The 15,743-nt window shown below is 44.2% G+C and overlaps 1 protein-coding gene across 2 annotated transcripts in view; it reads left to right on the plus strand.

The window, feature by feature from the left end:
* LOC306916025 (myosin-binding protein H-like) overlaps positions 1–15,743 on the plus strand; it is a 59,269-nt gene that overhangs the window by 36,025 nt on the left and 7,501 nt on the right. For both annotated transcript variants that reach the window (XM_079493717.1, XM_079493718.1), the window contains 4 exons: positions 447–642; positions 1,454–1,593; positions 5,397–5,556; positions 7,281–7,417. In XM_079493717.1, the coding sequence (XP_079349843.1) occupies positions 447–642; positions 1,454–1,593; positions 5,397–5,556; positions 7,281–7,417 (633 nt within the window). The remainder of the gene's footprint in view (positions 1–446; positions 643–1,453; positions 1,594–5,396; positions 5,557–7,280; positions 7,418–15,743) is intronic.

Below are 15,743 nucleotides of genomic sequence, written 5' to 3' on the forward strand. Positions count from 1 at the left end.
CCCACACGCACGCACGCACGCACGCACGCACGCACGCACGCACGCACGCACGCACGCACGCACGCACGCACGCCACACACACACACACACACACACACACACACACACACACACACACACACACCATCTGTTCCATCAGTCTAAAGGCCCTTTCAGACGGGCAGCGAGTGACGCAGCCGTTGTCGCCTGGTTCAGCGACCGGTCTGCTCATGAGGGGAGCGCGACGCGTAGCGTTAAAAACAAAAGCTCACCACAATCTTGTCGCCCGCAGGCGTGTTCACGAAATGAGCATGCGTGCGAAAATAAGCTTACGTAATCGCCCCCTCGACTTCTCTGCGCGTCCAAAACAAATGCACGCCTCTCATAGAAAATTAATTACTAGGCGCGTCAGTCGCTGCATGCCCGTCTGAAAAGGCCTTAAGATGGAGATCATCATGACCCCACAGGGTAAGCCCAAGCCCGTGGTGAGCTGGACCAAGGATGGTCAGCCTCTGGACACGAAGAGGGTCAACATCAGGACCACCGACAAGAACACCATCTTCTTTATCCGCAGCGCTGCCAGAGAGGACTCTGGTGTCTACGAGATGTCTGTCAAGGTGGACAGCCTGGAGGACAAGGCCAAGATCACTATCCAGGTTGTTGGTACGTGACTAGACACACGCACACACACTCCCGCGTGGGAGACGAGGGTATATCCCCCCCTTGGCAATGGGAGATATTAGGATTTAGGGCTTCTTTCTTTCTTTCTTTCTTTCTTTCTTTCTTTCTTTCTTTCTTCCGTTCTTTCTTTCTTTCTTTCTTTCTTTCTTTCTTTCTTTCTTTCTTTCTTCCGTTCTTTCTTTCTTTCTTTCTTTCTTCCGTTCTTTCTTTCTTTCTTTCTTTCTTTCTTTCTTCCGTTCTTTCTTTCTTTCTTTCTTTCTTTCTTTCTTTCTTTCTTTCTTTCTTCCGTTCTTTCTTTCTTTCTTTCTTTCTTCCGTTCTTTCTTTCTTTCTTTCTTTCTTTCTTCCGTTCTTTCTTTCTTTCTTTCTTTCTTCCGTTCTTTCTTTCTTTCTTCCGTTCTTTCTTTCTTTCTTTCTTTCTTCCGTTCTTTCTTTCTTTCTTCCGTTCTTTCTTTCTTTCTTTCTTTCTTTCTTTCTTTCTTTCTTTCTTTCTTCCGTTCTTCCGTTCTTTCTTTCTTTCTTTCTTTCTTTCTTTCTGGGGCGACTGTGGCTCAGGAGGTAGAGCAGGTCGTCCAATGATCCATGGGTCGGCGGTTCGAATCCAGGCTCCTCCTGCTTACATGTCGAAGTGTCCTTGAGCAAGACACTGAACCCCAAATTGCTCCCGATGTGCTTTTCTTTCTTTCAGGCTGAGTTACTCTGCTGCATGTGAATGAGTGCCTCTCTGTCATCCGTGCAGGACAGGTTATAGTCATTCATTCATTGTAATGGTTGTACTGCCATTCCCCATGCAGAGCTACCGGGGCCTCCAGCCGGTATCAAACTGGTGGACAGCTGGGGCTTCAACGCTGCCCTGGAGTGGACCGCTCCCAAGGACAACGGCAACACAGAAATCACTGGGTACACCGTCCAGAAGGCTGACATGAAAACCGGGGTGAGACACACACACACACACGACATGCTATAGATACTTACCTCTTGTTTTCCTTGCTTACTGTAAGTCGCTCTGGTTTAACCTATTTTGACCTGAGATCAGATTCTAAAAATGTCTTCTGTATACATCCTGACAGTTTTCTGAAAAAGCTATGTTTCTATGTCAGTCGTATTTTTCAAAAATAGCAGACCTACAAGCTCGTAGCGCGCCACTCGGTGGCGCGCTATGAGCTTGTAGATCTGCTATTTTTCAATAGTTAAAGCATAACATAATGCTAACACCAAAAGGGGTTCCCGCCCAAAATGGGCTAAGAGTGTCTGCTAAAATGCCTAAATTGTAAATTGCTACGTGGGTGCAGGGTGCACAGTCAAATCGTCCATGTTCAATGTATCCAATTCTAACCCAGAGAGTATACTATACAAATGTAACCAGTTTCATTTGTTTACATTAACACTGTCAGAGTGAAATCAACACTCCAGATTTCACAGTGTGGGAACTGGATGATAGCGGGGGGGGGGGGCCATGCAGCGAGCTAAACATTTGACATACATGACACCTGATAGGCTGTCTGTCTGCCTGTGGCATACATGACACCACCAACAGCACTCTGCCAGCAGTCACTGCTGAAACCACACATGTTTTATGGACTTGTTACTGCTCTCACCTTCCTCTGCATCTTCACTACAGTATTTACCGCCTGTTTTTTGCCCGCAATTGTTCTTTAAAACCCATTTAGACCCGAGTTAAAAACATTCGCTCTGAAAGAATATATATTCAAAGATTTGCGCCACATTTTTACGATTTTTCAAAAATAGCAGATCTACAAGCTCATAGCGCGCCACCGAGTGGCGCGCTATGAGCTTGTAGATCTGCTATTTTTCAATAGCTAAATTATAACATGATGTTTAAAACACCAAAAGGGGTTCCCGCCCAAAATGGGTTAACCCATTAAAGGACCACTTCACCACTTTTCAACATCTCTTCATATAATTGGTCCTCACTAATGTTCATGATAAAACACCACCATTTTCTCCTACTCAGTCTGTGTCTCATAGGAGGGCTTTGGGCAGTTCGGACACCCGTCCACCAGTGACATCATCATTAGGCAGATTTTCTTTTAAACAAGATTTGTTTTAAAATATATTTAGATTTTTATTATCGTGAGAACGATGGATTCAACTTTTGCATTGCAACTTTTCAGGGAAAAAAAGCCTGCCGTTTCTATTAGCTTGGATTCACCATCGATGATGTCACTGGTGGACGGGTTTCTGAACTGCCCACAGCCTTCCTATGAGACACAGGGCAGTATTATGCGTGTCTTAAGTACCAGGTCTTATGACTTAACGTAAGACCTGGAGGCGTGGTCAATGCCATTTGGCTATTCTGAGTGGCCAAATGGCATTGATCACGCCTCCAGGTCTTAAGTTAAGTCATAAGACCTGGTACTTAAGACACGCATAATACTGCCCACAGACTTAGTAGAAAAAAAGTGGTGGTATTTTATCATGAACATTAGTTAGGACCAATTATAATTATAGGAAGAGAAGTTGAAAAGTGGTGAAGTGGTCCTTTAAGACAGTTTTCTGAAAAACGAACTATTCAGTGGTTCTCAAACGTTTTCATGTCAAGGATCACAATTATAAGTGTTTTTTTGGCAGCCGACTGCCATCTCAAAATATGTTGTTCCAGCGACCTCCAGAAGCATTTTTTTACACAACGTGTCACAATCTTTCAAAAATAGCTCAGGTCTACGAGCTCGTAGCACGGTATGAAGTGACCGTATGAAGTGATGATATCTGCTATTTTAAAATTATGCTTTTTAGCTCAAATCTAAAATAGCACGGATGCTTTCCTCCTTTTGATGGTTAAATAACAATCATCAGTCCAACAGGAAATGATATTGTACTAGCCCTTACCCGTTGTGAGATATTGCCCCCCCCCCATTGTGGCCGCAGGGGGTACTGCGCCCTGAGCGCATTTTTAATTCACTAATAAATTCATTATTAATCATTAATGTGTAAAATCGAAAAAAGGGCTTCGTTAAGAACTCCATATTATTATGGTCAATGCCTGTGTGAAAAGTGGGAGTGATTGGTGCAGGCATTGAGGAGCTACGGCAGTGTTTCTGACACACATTCAGACATTCAGACATTGTCAGAATTATAGTATGATTATAGTATGATGATGATGATGATGTGGTCTTCTTCTGCTACAAAACTAATAGAACCCTACCCACTCCGTTGAGGTATTTTTGGCCACTGTACATTTGCACATACGTGGAATTTGTCTTCTGTATTATTTACCCATCCTAACTATTAGGAGCAGGGAGCTCTATTAATACAGCACCCCGGGGGAGCAGTTAGGGGTTAAATGTCATGCTCAGGGGGGACAATTAGAGTCATAGGTCCAATTCCAGTCTTCACAGACTTAAAATGCACGTTCACGTGAAGTCCGTGAGGACTTCGGGCTGTCGCTCTCTGAAATTGTCGAGTGCAATTCGAAAATGTGGGCTCTCTTATTTGAAATCCAATGGTTGACTGCCATGGACGAGATATCTCGTCATTAACCCATTCTGGGCGGGAACCCCTTTTGGTGTTTTACCCCCTCAGGCCGGGAACCCATTTTGGGGTATGTACAGTATTCAAAAATGTAAAAAAAAATGTATGCTGCTATATAAATATTTTAAGTTTTTCAGAAAACTTAGGTCAGGATTTAGAGGCGTTTTTAGAATCGGCCTTAGGCCTAAATGGGTTAAAGGGTAGATTGCGCTCTTCACCACATGATTGGCTCTAGGGTCAATTTGTTCAATTTGTGGGGCGGGGTGGGTGGGCTGCAGGGTAGTACGTATGAACTTGTAAATGTCACAATTTTAAATAATAAACAATATATATATTGTGTTTGTGTTGAGTCTGGCAAAGAGGATTTCATCCTGTGCCAGAAAGTTTTTTCAATACATTTCAATAGGTTGCTAGGCGACTGATGAAACCAGAAGTGAACCGGAAGTGAAAAGTCCGCCTCGGTCCGCCTCAATGTAAACAAATTGACTAAAATGCATTTATCTCAGATTATTTTCACAGATTACATTTTTTTTCTTCTCCAAAACAAGCTTTATTCACTGGCCATAACTAAAGCACTAATGATCGCGGTTACAACATCTATGTTTCGAGTGAAAGAAATGACGGTTTTTTCGATTCTGACGAATCTCTCTACGAGAGTCTAAAAGACTAGTCCCTTAAAAAAAGTCTTGTGTTTACGTTTGTGCCTCAAAATCACTCTTACCTTGTACAAATGCAAAATCTAAAATTTAAATAGTTTTTCCCCACATGTCCGGCGGGTGTTCGGAAAACAATTACACCCGTAGGGACCATAGTTTTCAATAAAACAAATATTTGAATCCACTCCGTCCATACTCTGTCTGGCGGCCATCTTGGTTTTCTCTCCATTGTAAATGCGCAACAGAACCCTGGCCACTAGGGGCGCGGCCAATGTTCTGTTCTGTTTTGTCCCCTGTCTGTCTGTCTGTCCACAGGACTGGTTCACTGGTTCACTGGTATACACTAGCAGGGAACACAAGGAGGGTTTAAGTAGACACAGGGATAACAATACACAGGTTAACAGAACTAACAATCAACACGGGGATAGGCTGGGAGACTAAGAGGACACAGGTGGAGAAAACTAGTAATCACAGGGAGGTGAGACAACACAGGAAACAGTAACTAGGGAAAACAGGAAACACTAGGACATGACTATAATAAAAGTATACAACAGACAGATATCGTGACACCCTGTCTGTCTGTCCACAGGACTGGTTCACGGTGCTGGACCACTACCACAGACTCAGTGCCACCGTCTCTGACCTGGTCATGGGGAACTCCTACAGCTTCAGGGTGTTCTCAGACAACAAGGTGGGCAGGAGCGAGTCGTGTGCTATCACCAAGGATTTGGCCAACATCACGAAGACAGGTATTTTAATTTTGTATTTTTTATGCTGCATCCGCTTTTAATCCTAGCCTGGCTAATAAACCAGACTCAAATCACACTGTTGTGTGGTATTTGAGTCTGGAGATGCTGTGTATGGATCTTGTTTCCCGGGGGGCGGGTTCAAACATTTTCTCTTTGACGCAATTGGTCAGAGCTACTGTCAGTCAAAGGTCTCAAGCATTGAACGTCACTGTACCAAAGCCCACCCATATTGCATACCGTGTCCGGGTGTCCCGATTGGCCACACCATGCAGTTCTCTGGTGTAGGAAATGGGCGTACAATTGAGCCTCTCCACTCTCCAGACCGTAATCCGCCGGCAGGCAATTCTTTTTTGCCAACGGCTGATTCGGTCTGGCTTAATCTGGGTTAATCCGTGTTGGACACTACAGTCGTAGTGTGAATATCACTTTGACAGAAAACGTGTGCAATCTGTGTATGCACATCTTTATGTAGTAGTTACGCTCAGGGGTAGAGTGGGCGGATGGTAACCGCAAGGTTGCCAGTTCGAACCCGGGCTTCCCCAGAGTTAGTTTCGACTGGTGTCCTTGAGCAAGACACTGAACCAAGGGGGCAGTGAGGCTATTCAACGTTGAAGCTCTGGGTCCTAGTGGTAGGAGGAGGGACTACAGGCGGACCCGTGGATTCATGACCGGGAAACCCCGTGCAGCTGGGCTTTAACGTTGAGCGCTCGGTTGCCCTACGTCACTCAGGACCTCAAAGTTGAGGTCCGGGGAGGGACTTCCGGCAGTCTTCCGGGTGCTTCAAAACGCCACTGAGCAACTTCCACTGACATGAATAGCTGGGGGGGCGGAGCTTCGCGCCAGTTCAGTCTCTATTATATATATACTCTATGCACTGAACCCCTAATTGCTCCTGATGTGCTGGTTGGTGCCTTACATGGGTTTCCGTCGCCATCGGTGTATGAATGTGTGTGAGAATGGGTGAATGTAATGCACAATCTATGTAAAGCGCCTTGGATAAAGGCGCTATATAAATGCAACATTTACCATTTTACATTTTAGTTAGGTAGTTGTGAGCTTGTAGATCGGCTATTTTCTGTGGTTAATTTAATTGTTTATTTTGAAATCTACAGATAAAGTATTAACTGAAGTTTTCAAATAATTCTAGTGGAGTAAAAGTACAATATATTTGCCTCTGAAATGCAGTAGAAGTAAAAGTATTGGAGTATATGGAAATACTCCAGTAGTACCTCAACATTCTACATTAGTAGTAACTAAGTACATTTACTCAAGAGTAAATGCACTTAGTTACTTTACACCAGTGGTTTTCAACCAGTGGCCCGGGGACCACCAGTGGTCCTTGAGGGGGTTCCACGTGGTCCCCAGCTGGAGAGTTTATAACCAATTGGACCTTTATAGATCTTTAACTCTTGAAACCAAGTTTCATTTTACGCTCTCAAGAGTTAAATCATTGTTAAACATGCATGGTCTGCATTACTTAATTTACAAGAAGTCTACGGGAGGTGGACGCTTTTCAGACAGGGCATTAGTCCAACATTCATCCGCATGTCGATGGAATTGTGGACAAACTCCTATCCAACGATAACAACTTTAGTTTTGGATCAGCAAGTCTGAATCTCATCAAATGGTGGTCCGTGGCTCAAATGCCAAATAAATAAAGGGCCTTGATATGAAAAAGGTTGAAAACCACTGAACCAGACGTTGTTTGTTCTTGTGACACACAGCCATAGTCTACAACCCCCCTGAGTACAAGGAGCGTGACTACACCGAGGCCCCCAAGTTCACCACCCTGCTCAACGACCGCGCCACCACCGTGGGGTACAACGCCAAGCTGCTCTGCTCCGTACGCGGATACCCCAAGGTATGGTTACGACGCTCAGACACGCACGCACGCACGCACGCACGCACGCACGCACGCACACGCGCGCGCACGCACACGCACACGCACACACACAGTTATAGGGTATAAGTACCCTATAATGCAGTGATTGTCAAATTAAAGATGGAGTGCCGTGATTTTTTTCCACCCTAAAACATGATCATCAGGTCTTATTGTTATATAAGGAGGTATAATCTTTTCAAAAAAGTGTACAGTATTTGTTAAAATGTTGTTTTTATGTGGGCACGCCCACCAGTTCATTAAGTATGCCTGGTTTGCCTGGTGGGTGGTGATGGGTGGTGATCCACCTGAACTGAAGCCGCACCCACAGCTGTAGTTGTATGATAAAGGGGGAGGGGTTAGGGGAGGGGCTGATAGTGTGGTGTCACTATATTACTGTTTATTTCATTGGCCCGTTTGACTGTCAAGGGTTCAGCCTCCAGGAAGAAACCCTAAATACAAAGTTAATACACCATTGCACATAAAAACGACTCCAGGGTGTGTAATGAAGTACTGTCACCTCATAGACACATGAAAAACTGGAAAAATACAAAAATTGTGGCACTCCATCTTTAACTTCCAGGGTCCATTTGGTTCCATTTCTAACACTGCAGTGTTTTGGCAGCGCGCCTGTTGGTGCTTATGGGCGGCATACATAAAGAAAGTAACGTGATGGGTTTAAAAGCTGGGGAAATACGGCACTGGGGGACTGCGCCGGGGTCTAGACCAGGGGTTCTCAACCCGTGGGTCGCGACCCCTCGGGGGGTCGACAAATTATTTTGGGGGGTCCCCAAATTATTTTAAAAAAATAAGTTATTTTTTGTTTTTTTTGCAACTGAATGGCTGGAAAGTGGAAATTAAGAGTTTACATATAGTACACATAGTACATGCATACACCTTCCCTAATGATTATATCTGGTTTCAGTATTTATTTATGGTGTATTGTCTCTATTATTAAGGTTATTGTAGCAGTACATTTATATTGGGGGTCGGGAGGGGGTGGGGCGGGGGTCCCGAGACATTGCCAAAGCATTTCCGGGGGTCCCCGGCCAAAAACGTTGAGAACCCCTGGTCTAGACGATGTGGAGAAAGCTACGTGAAGACAATTTGCCAGACCTCACCTCAGCAAATGTACTTGTGTGTGACAATGAGAAGCTAGGCTGCGCGTCCTGCTGTTTTGTGATGGGTGTATGATAGGGTTGGGTTCAATTAATATACAGTACAGCAATAATCGTATCGTTTATTCTACCCGATAATGGCATCATGGCGTCATTATTAAAAATCAACACGTATCGATTCACGATACATATTGTATCGTGGCCTCTGTATCGTCGAATGCCACAGACGAAAAACCGTCTAAGTCCACACTATTGATCCATAATGTATAAATGATAGATAAGGGTTCAGGACAACGAGGCCTTTTCGTGGAGGGGTCAGAATGAAATTTGGACTTAGACTGTTTTTCGTCTGTGGTACTCATATGTCTCGATCGTGAGGTTGTTGGCAATACCCAGCACTAGTTATAGGGCTCTGAGAGTGTAAAAGTGGACCCAAATGACATTCATTTTACACTTTCACTCATTGACATGGACTCACTGAAGTGGGATTATGTTCACAAACCTCCTTGGGTTGATCAATCGCTCTATGCCAGGGATGTCAAACTCAAATACACAGTGGGCCAAAATAAAGAAATTGGTACAAGTCGAGGGCCGGACTGTGTTTCAACACACGGGCACCGTGGTCATGAGGATGTCCCAGGCAAACAGCAAAAAAGTAAATACATTTCAAACTGAAAATGCATTATTATTAAGCTCAGTTTCCTGTTCTATGATCCTCACCAAGCACTGCTTTCATAGTATGTGATATGTGCCAATGCACTCGCAGTGCATTGTCGGACTTGTAGTATTATGGTGGTCCGTGCAATATACCAGAGGGCCAGTTCTAATACTAATTAAATATCATCCTGCTGGCCAAAGATAATTCATTCACGGGCCTGATTTGGCCCCCGGGCCTTGAGTTTGACATATATGCTCTATGCCATTGCAAATCCACTCCCTGCCACAACCAAAGTCTCCGCTCCCCATCTAATATCCTGAATCACAATGGCTTTAATTCCCGTGTAGCGTGCCCGCACCGATAGTCGCTGACAGCTGCTTAATTGGCTGGTATTCTGGCACGTAACTGACTGGCATTTAAATGGTGACCTGTACACTACAGTAGCGTACGGTTCCCATCTAGAGATCAGATACACGAGGCAGCTAATGTAAGCTGGCGGAGATATCATCGTGATAATGTCAAGTCAAGGAAGTCAGGGTGCATCCTTGGCACAGGGAAGATGCTCACGTTACCATGCTGCCGTACAGTGGCGTGCACAGACATTTAGAGGGGCAGGTGCTCAAGTTAAAAAAGGGCACCTTGTGCAGCGCGTGGAACCGGCCGGTTGCCTTAATCCATTTTGGGCGGGAACCCCTTTTGGTGTTAGCATTATGTTATGCTTTAGCTATTGAAAAATAGCAGATCTACAAGCTCATAGCGCGCCACCGAGTGGCGCGCTATGAACTTGTAGGTCTGCTATTTTTGAAAAATAAAAAATAAAGTAGAAAAATAAAAGTTTTTTTTTCTTTTTTTTTCAAAAGGGCACATTGCCAAAAGGGCAGGGGGTGCTCTAGCACCCCCTAGTGTCTATCTGTGCACGCCACTGCTGCCGTACATCTGTGCTGCCCTACAAAGCCTCAGTGCAGTAACTCATATGAATAGAAATGTAACTGAGAAATGGGTTTAAAAGCGTTTCAACTGGTCAGCCAAATGGTAAATGGTGAATTTATATAGCGCCTTTATCCAAGGCGTTTTATATAGATTGTCCATTACATTCACCTATTCACACACACATTCATACACCGATGGCGGCGGAAACCATGCAAGGTACCAACCTGCTCATGGGGAGCAATTAGGGGTTTTGCTCAAGGACACTTCGACACTAACTCTGGGGGAGCCCAGGTTCGAGCTGGCAACCTTGCGGTTGCCATCCGGCCACTCTACCCCTGAGCCACCGCCGCCCCAAATGATATATCGGCATAGAAGTGATATTACACCAGGGGTTCCCAAACTGTGGCGCGTGCGCCCCTTGTGGTGCACAAAGCAAACGCCCTCTAGGGGGTGCATGAAATGAAAAGGGTAATGGAGGTTTCGTGGTGTTATTTAACACAAACGGCAAAATCCTGTAAACGCCGTTAGGAGATGTATAGAGCAGCTGTGGGAGTATACAGCAGCTGCATGTCTCTTTCTGTGATTATTTGCCATAATCATTCAAAAAATGTTATAGTTTTTGGCCAAATACAACGAGACTTGGTGTTGGGGGGTGAGTCAGCTAGGTCGGGAGGTAACAGGGAGGGGGTGCACGGCCAAAAAGGTTTGGGAACCGCTGTATTACACTAATAGAGGGTATCGACGTGACATCATCATCATACCCGGAAGTTATGTGGGAACGCCTACTGAGTGGCAAAAAAACTTTCTGGCATGGACAGCCCATACATCCAAAGAAAATAAAAGTCCTATCTGATTGCATTGAATAATGTTAAACTCACTTTGCCACTCGATATGCCACTCACTTGTATAACTGTATGTGCATACCCTCTATTGTTTATATGTTGGAATTTTTGTATCCCCCAAAATCACGAAGACTAAATTGACTTTTCTTTGGACACAAATAAGTCGCCGTCGTCGTGTCCAAAAATGTAGTTACTGCACTTTGGCTTTTTCAGGCAGAGTGGGTTAGACATTATGTACTGCAGTATGGGTCAGTCATATGTACTGCAGTGTGGGTCAGACATTATGTACTGCAGTGTGGGTCAGTCATATGTACTGCAGTGTGGGTCAGACATTATGTACTGCAGTGTGGGTCAGACATTATGTACTGCAGTGTGGGTCAGACATTATGTACTGCAGTGTGGGTCAGACATTATGTACTGCAGTGTGGGTCAGACATTATGTACTGCAGTGTGGGTCAGACATTATGTACTGCAGTGTGGGTCAGACATTATGTACTGCAGTGTGGGTCAGACATTATGTACTGCAGTATGGGTCAGACATTATGTACTGCCGGCACCAAGTGCTTGTCTTGGAAAAGACGTTAAATGTTGGTGGAAAAAAAGTTTCATTGTGCGTGTTTGTGCAGTAACAGGGGTATCCCCGTCTCACCAGCGCTTTAGTAAACAGAAAATAAACGTCATGATACCAATTCAGTCAGAAGAGAGAACCCATGTGTAAATAGCCTATTTAATCCATTAATGAAATGTGCCCATCGTTTATATAGCGCCCGGACCACTTTTACTGACGGACCGGATGTTGTTGTGAATGTGTGTGTAGCAGCTAACAATAGCCACACCACTAAAGATGCAATCGACAACAACGGGAGGTAAGAATAAATCTATCGCGACTAGCGACTGGACCGCGGAGGGCCGTCGAACACAGGATATTTTTTTTATAATTAGGTGGGATGATTTAGATCGCGAGTTATTAATGTTTTAAGATTTTCGTCGTCGTCGGCTAAACAGGGGAGGAACATTTTCGATGACGTGTCACTGTTGCGCAACACCGAGGATTATGCGCAACAAGCGCATCTAGGCTGTGGAGCGATGCGATCCGTTTTCATATCACTCATTTGACAGAGATGAATCAATCTCCGTCTCGGGCACATGACCGTGCACTTGAACTTGACGGTGATTTACGTCATGGGCCCTTAAAGTGTTTTAATCAGCTTCAGTTTTATAGTGGTCCGATTTTGTCTCGTGTTTCATCACTTCCAATTTCACTTCTTTATCCTGTATCCAAACCCCTTATCCCTAAACTTCTTTGCCTTTTTTACTATTTTGAATTTTTTTTTTGAATAGTTCAACTAGCCAATCTACATTGACACGTTGTGAGCTTGTAGACTGGCCATTTTAACTATTCAAAAATGTTTTGCAAAATAGTAACAAAAGGCAAAGAAGTTTAGGGATAAGGGGTTTAGCGGTGACGAGAATGGAGCCCTAAGTGTTCTGAGCTGGAGAGATGGGGGAATAGTTACCCCTATTAATGAACAAACACTACACATGATTATTAATTACATCTAAACAAAATAATATCACTTGTCCCACCTTTAAGTAATATCATATGAAATGAATTAAGTAAGTGGGTCGAAGGGCTTATTGCCGCTATCAGCTTTCACCAAGGACGTCTTATTAGGTTATAACTTGTAACCTGGATGGACGTACTTCCTAGAGCAGGGAGATGGATTGCTGAGAGGGAGAGCACTGTAAGCACAACTTGTCATGATAAGTGTTGACATATTTTCATATTAAGTTAAAATGTATTTTGGCAACTTGGGCTGAGGGAGAGCACAGATTGTGCTCCGGTGTAAGCACAACTTGTCATGATAAGAGTTGACATTATTTTCATTTTAAGTTTAACGTGTATACAGTTGCAACTTTTGTGCTGAGGGAGAGCACAAGTTGTGCTTACACCGTGAGAAGGCACAACTTGAGAAAGTTGCCTGCCTTCAATTACCGCAATTAAAACATTACTATATACTTCATTGACTGGAGTCCCACAGGGCTCTATACTAGCCCCCCCCCCCCCTACACCAAATCTGTTTGCCAAAAATAGTCAATCTCCAAGCTCACAACGTTCAGTATAATGTTGAGGCATGCATTTGTACTTTGCTTGAGTATTTCCAATTTCCAATACTTCTACTCCACTACATCTCGGATACAAATATTCAACTTTTACATTTATAAACTTTTGTTACTATAGTTACTTTGTTGATTTCTATTATTATTACAAAACATAGGCTACACTAACCACTTCAGCTCTACATACATTTCCATTTGAAATTAGTCGATGTACGACTCGAGATTGTGAGCTTGTAGATCTTCTATTTTCAAAAGACTTTTATACATTTGAAAACTTGAAACGGGACATTCTGCATTATGAGTACTTTTACTTTTCGTACTTTAAGTACATCTTGATGTCAATACGTTTGTACTTACTCAAGTTAATTTTGAATTCCGGACTTTTACTTGTAACAGAGTACTTTTATGTCACGATATTCGATTACTTTATCCACCACTAGTTATGAGAGACTCGTCATGAGTCTGTAGATTTGCTATTTTTGGTGAATTAAATGTTTGCCTCAGAAAATGGACGTCTGGTTTTCAAGTTGTTGAAGAATCTCTAGCCTTAAGCTTGTCGTTCTTGCTATATGACCCATATTGAACCATGTGCGTGTGTTGTATAGCGTGCCCAATGAGGTCTTAAGGTTCGACATAAGCCCTCATGTCGAACAGAGATCTTGGCTAGCTCTGGTATGTCTCTGTGGGCTGTCTCAGTATGTGTCAGATCTGGACTTGGCGGTCGCCTCTCTGGTTAAACATAATCTTTACAGTTGTCTGTCCCTTACTGACGCAGATGGCTTCGGGTGGCAGGTGATGATTTGTCCTTGGCTGGCTCACCCCAGAGAGGGAGCGATCGAGAAGGCACGGGGCGCTGGGCAGACTGACCCGGCGCGGTGGGCAGGGTTCTGCATGCATGGTGACTGGCACAGGGCTGCCCCTATAGTGCTGAGCGCCGCATGGAGAACTGAAGGAAGCACTGAAGGAGAAGATGATCAGGGTAGAGATGAGGGACATGAGTGATAGAGGAGGAAGGAGGAAGCACAGGGTGTTAGGCTGGCAGGGGAATTGTGTTTCAAGGACAGCTGAAGAGGGCCTTCAAGAGGGCACGCACGCACGCACGCACGTGTGTGTGTGTAGAGTGTTGTTGTCTGTGTCTATGTGTGGTTTTGCCTTTTAATGTGTGCACGTGATCTCATGTGGTGTGTGGGTTACTAAATTCAGAGGTAAGCTGTGGGTTCAGCGGTGGTGGTCCGAGCGCTCGCTTGCATTTCCGTGATGACTGCGGTGGTGATGCCCTAATCCAGGTTGGATCTACCAACATACATAGCTGGACTGTCCCTGTCTAAATGAGTCCACTGTGTGTATATATCTCTGCCAGGCTTGGGTTCTGCCAGCAAAGCAAACCTAACTGGAGCAGCTGTTTGAAAGCCTACCCAGTAACCCTAGCTGGACCGTGGACACAATGCTTGTTACTTTGTGTTTGCGTTCGTTCGTGTGTGTGTGTGTGCGTGCAGCATAAGTGAGTGTTTCTTCCATGTTCTCTGGTCTCATCTGTATTGACTCCAGAGCTAATAATAGAGGCATAATAATAGAAATTAGAGTCCGACAGATATATTGGTTTTAGCCGATATACCGGCCATTACGGTATTTGACTTTCTTTTTAGTGACATTGGTGAATCTGTATCAGCAATTTGAATATATAGGTTCAGCTTGTGTGTGTAGTTTTACTTGTTCGCTTGTTTGTTGAATAATCAAAGTTAAATGTTATCTTCATATGAAGTTTAATATATACTATAAATTTGTATTTGTGATTATTTAATTTAATTATTATTAGTAGTAGTATTTGTAGTATTTGCTCATGTGATAGAAAGGCCAAAATGAGACAGGAAAGAAGGTAGAAACACAGGAGACATTCAAGATAGAGATATTTAAGCATGGCTGCTTTTCCTGTCTTCTCACAGCAGTTAGGCTGCCTGCTGCTGCTGCTGGAGGCACTATTTTTGCCACCTGATCGACTAACCACTGCTATCAGTGTAACTGTAGATAGATACCCACACACAGAGTGCGTGTGCGTGTGTGTGTGAAACAAAGTAATTGTAACATCTCTTGGGAGGAGGTTTCCTTCATCCTCGTCACACGCTATTTTTAGCCTTTTTCACCCCTCCGTCAGCAGTGCCATGGAGTTAGATCTGGTAGATCTGTGACCGATGAGTGATCTTGCCAGCATGGTTTGGTCAAAGACGCTAGAATGAAACAGACACCGCGCAACTTTGACCGATTTCCTGCATCTGTGTCGCGTGAGTGCCCGTGACACCCAGACAGACCAGAAGCTAACGTTTCTTACCTCACCTTCCTAGGAAAGAAGGATTAAACTATGTATGAAATCAATGTTGCTGCTTTGAAATCCACACGTGGAGGCGTTAAAATCCCAGCACCAGCTAAACTTTAGCCTGTTATGGTCCGGAGAACCGCGCCGCTAAATGTTCAAGCTGAGGGTAAACCCAGAGCTGCACATTACTGGGCACGGGGGGGAAAAAGGCTTCAGTTACTCCCACTCGACGCAATTCTAATTCCCGGAAACACGCGCGCGCACAAGGTTGGCAGCATTGTGGTTTGATATTGTCATTACATATCGCATATTGTGTTCTGCACACCTA

Source organism: Electrona antarctica (genome assembly GCF_951216825.1).
Source record: "Electrona antarctica genome assembly, chromosome: 2".
Lineage (NCBI taxonomy): Eukaryota > Metazoa > Chordata > Actinopteri > Myctophiformes > Myctophidae > Electrona > Electrona antarctica.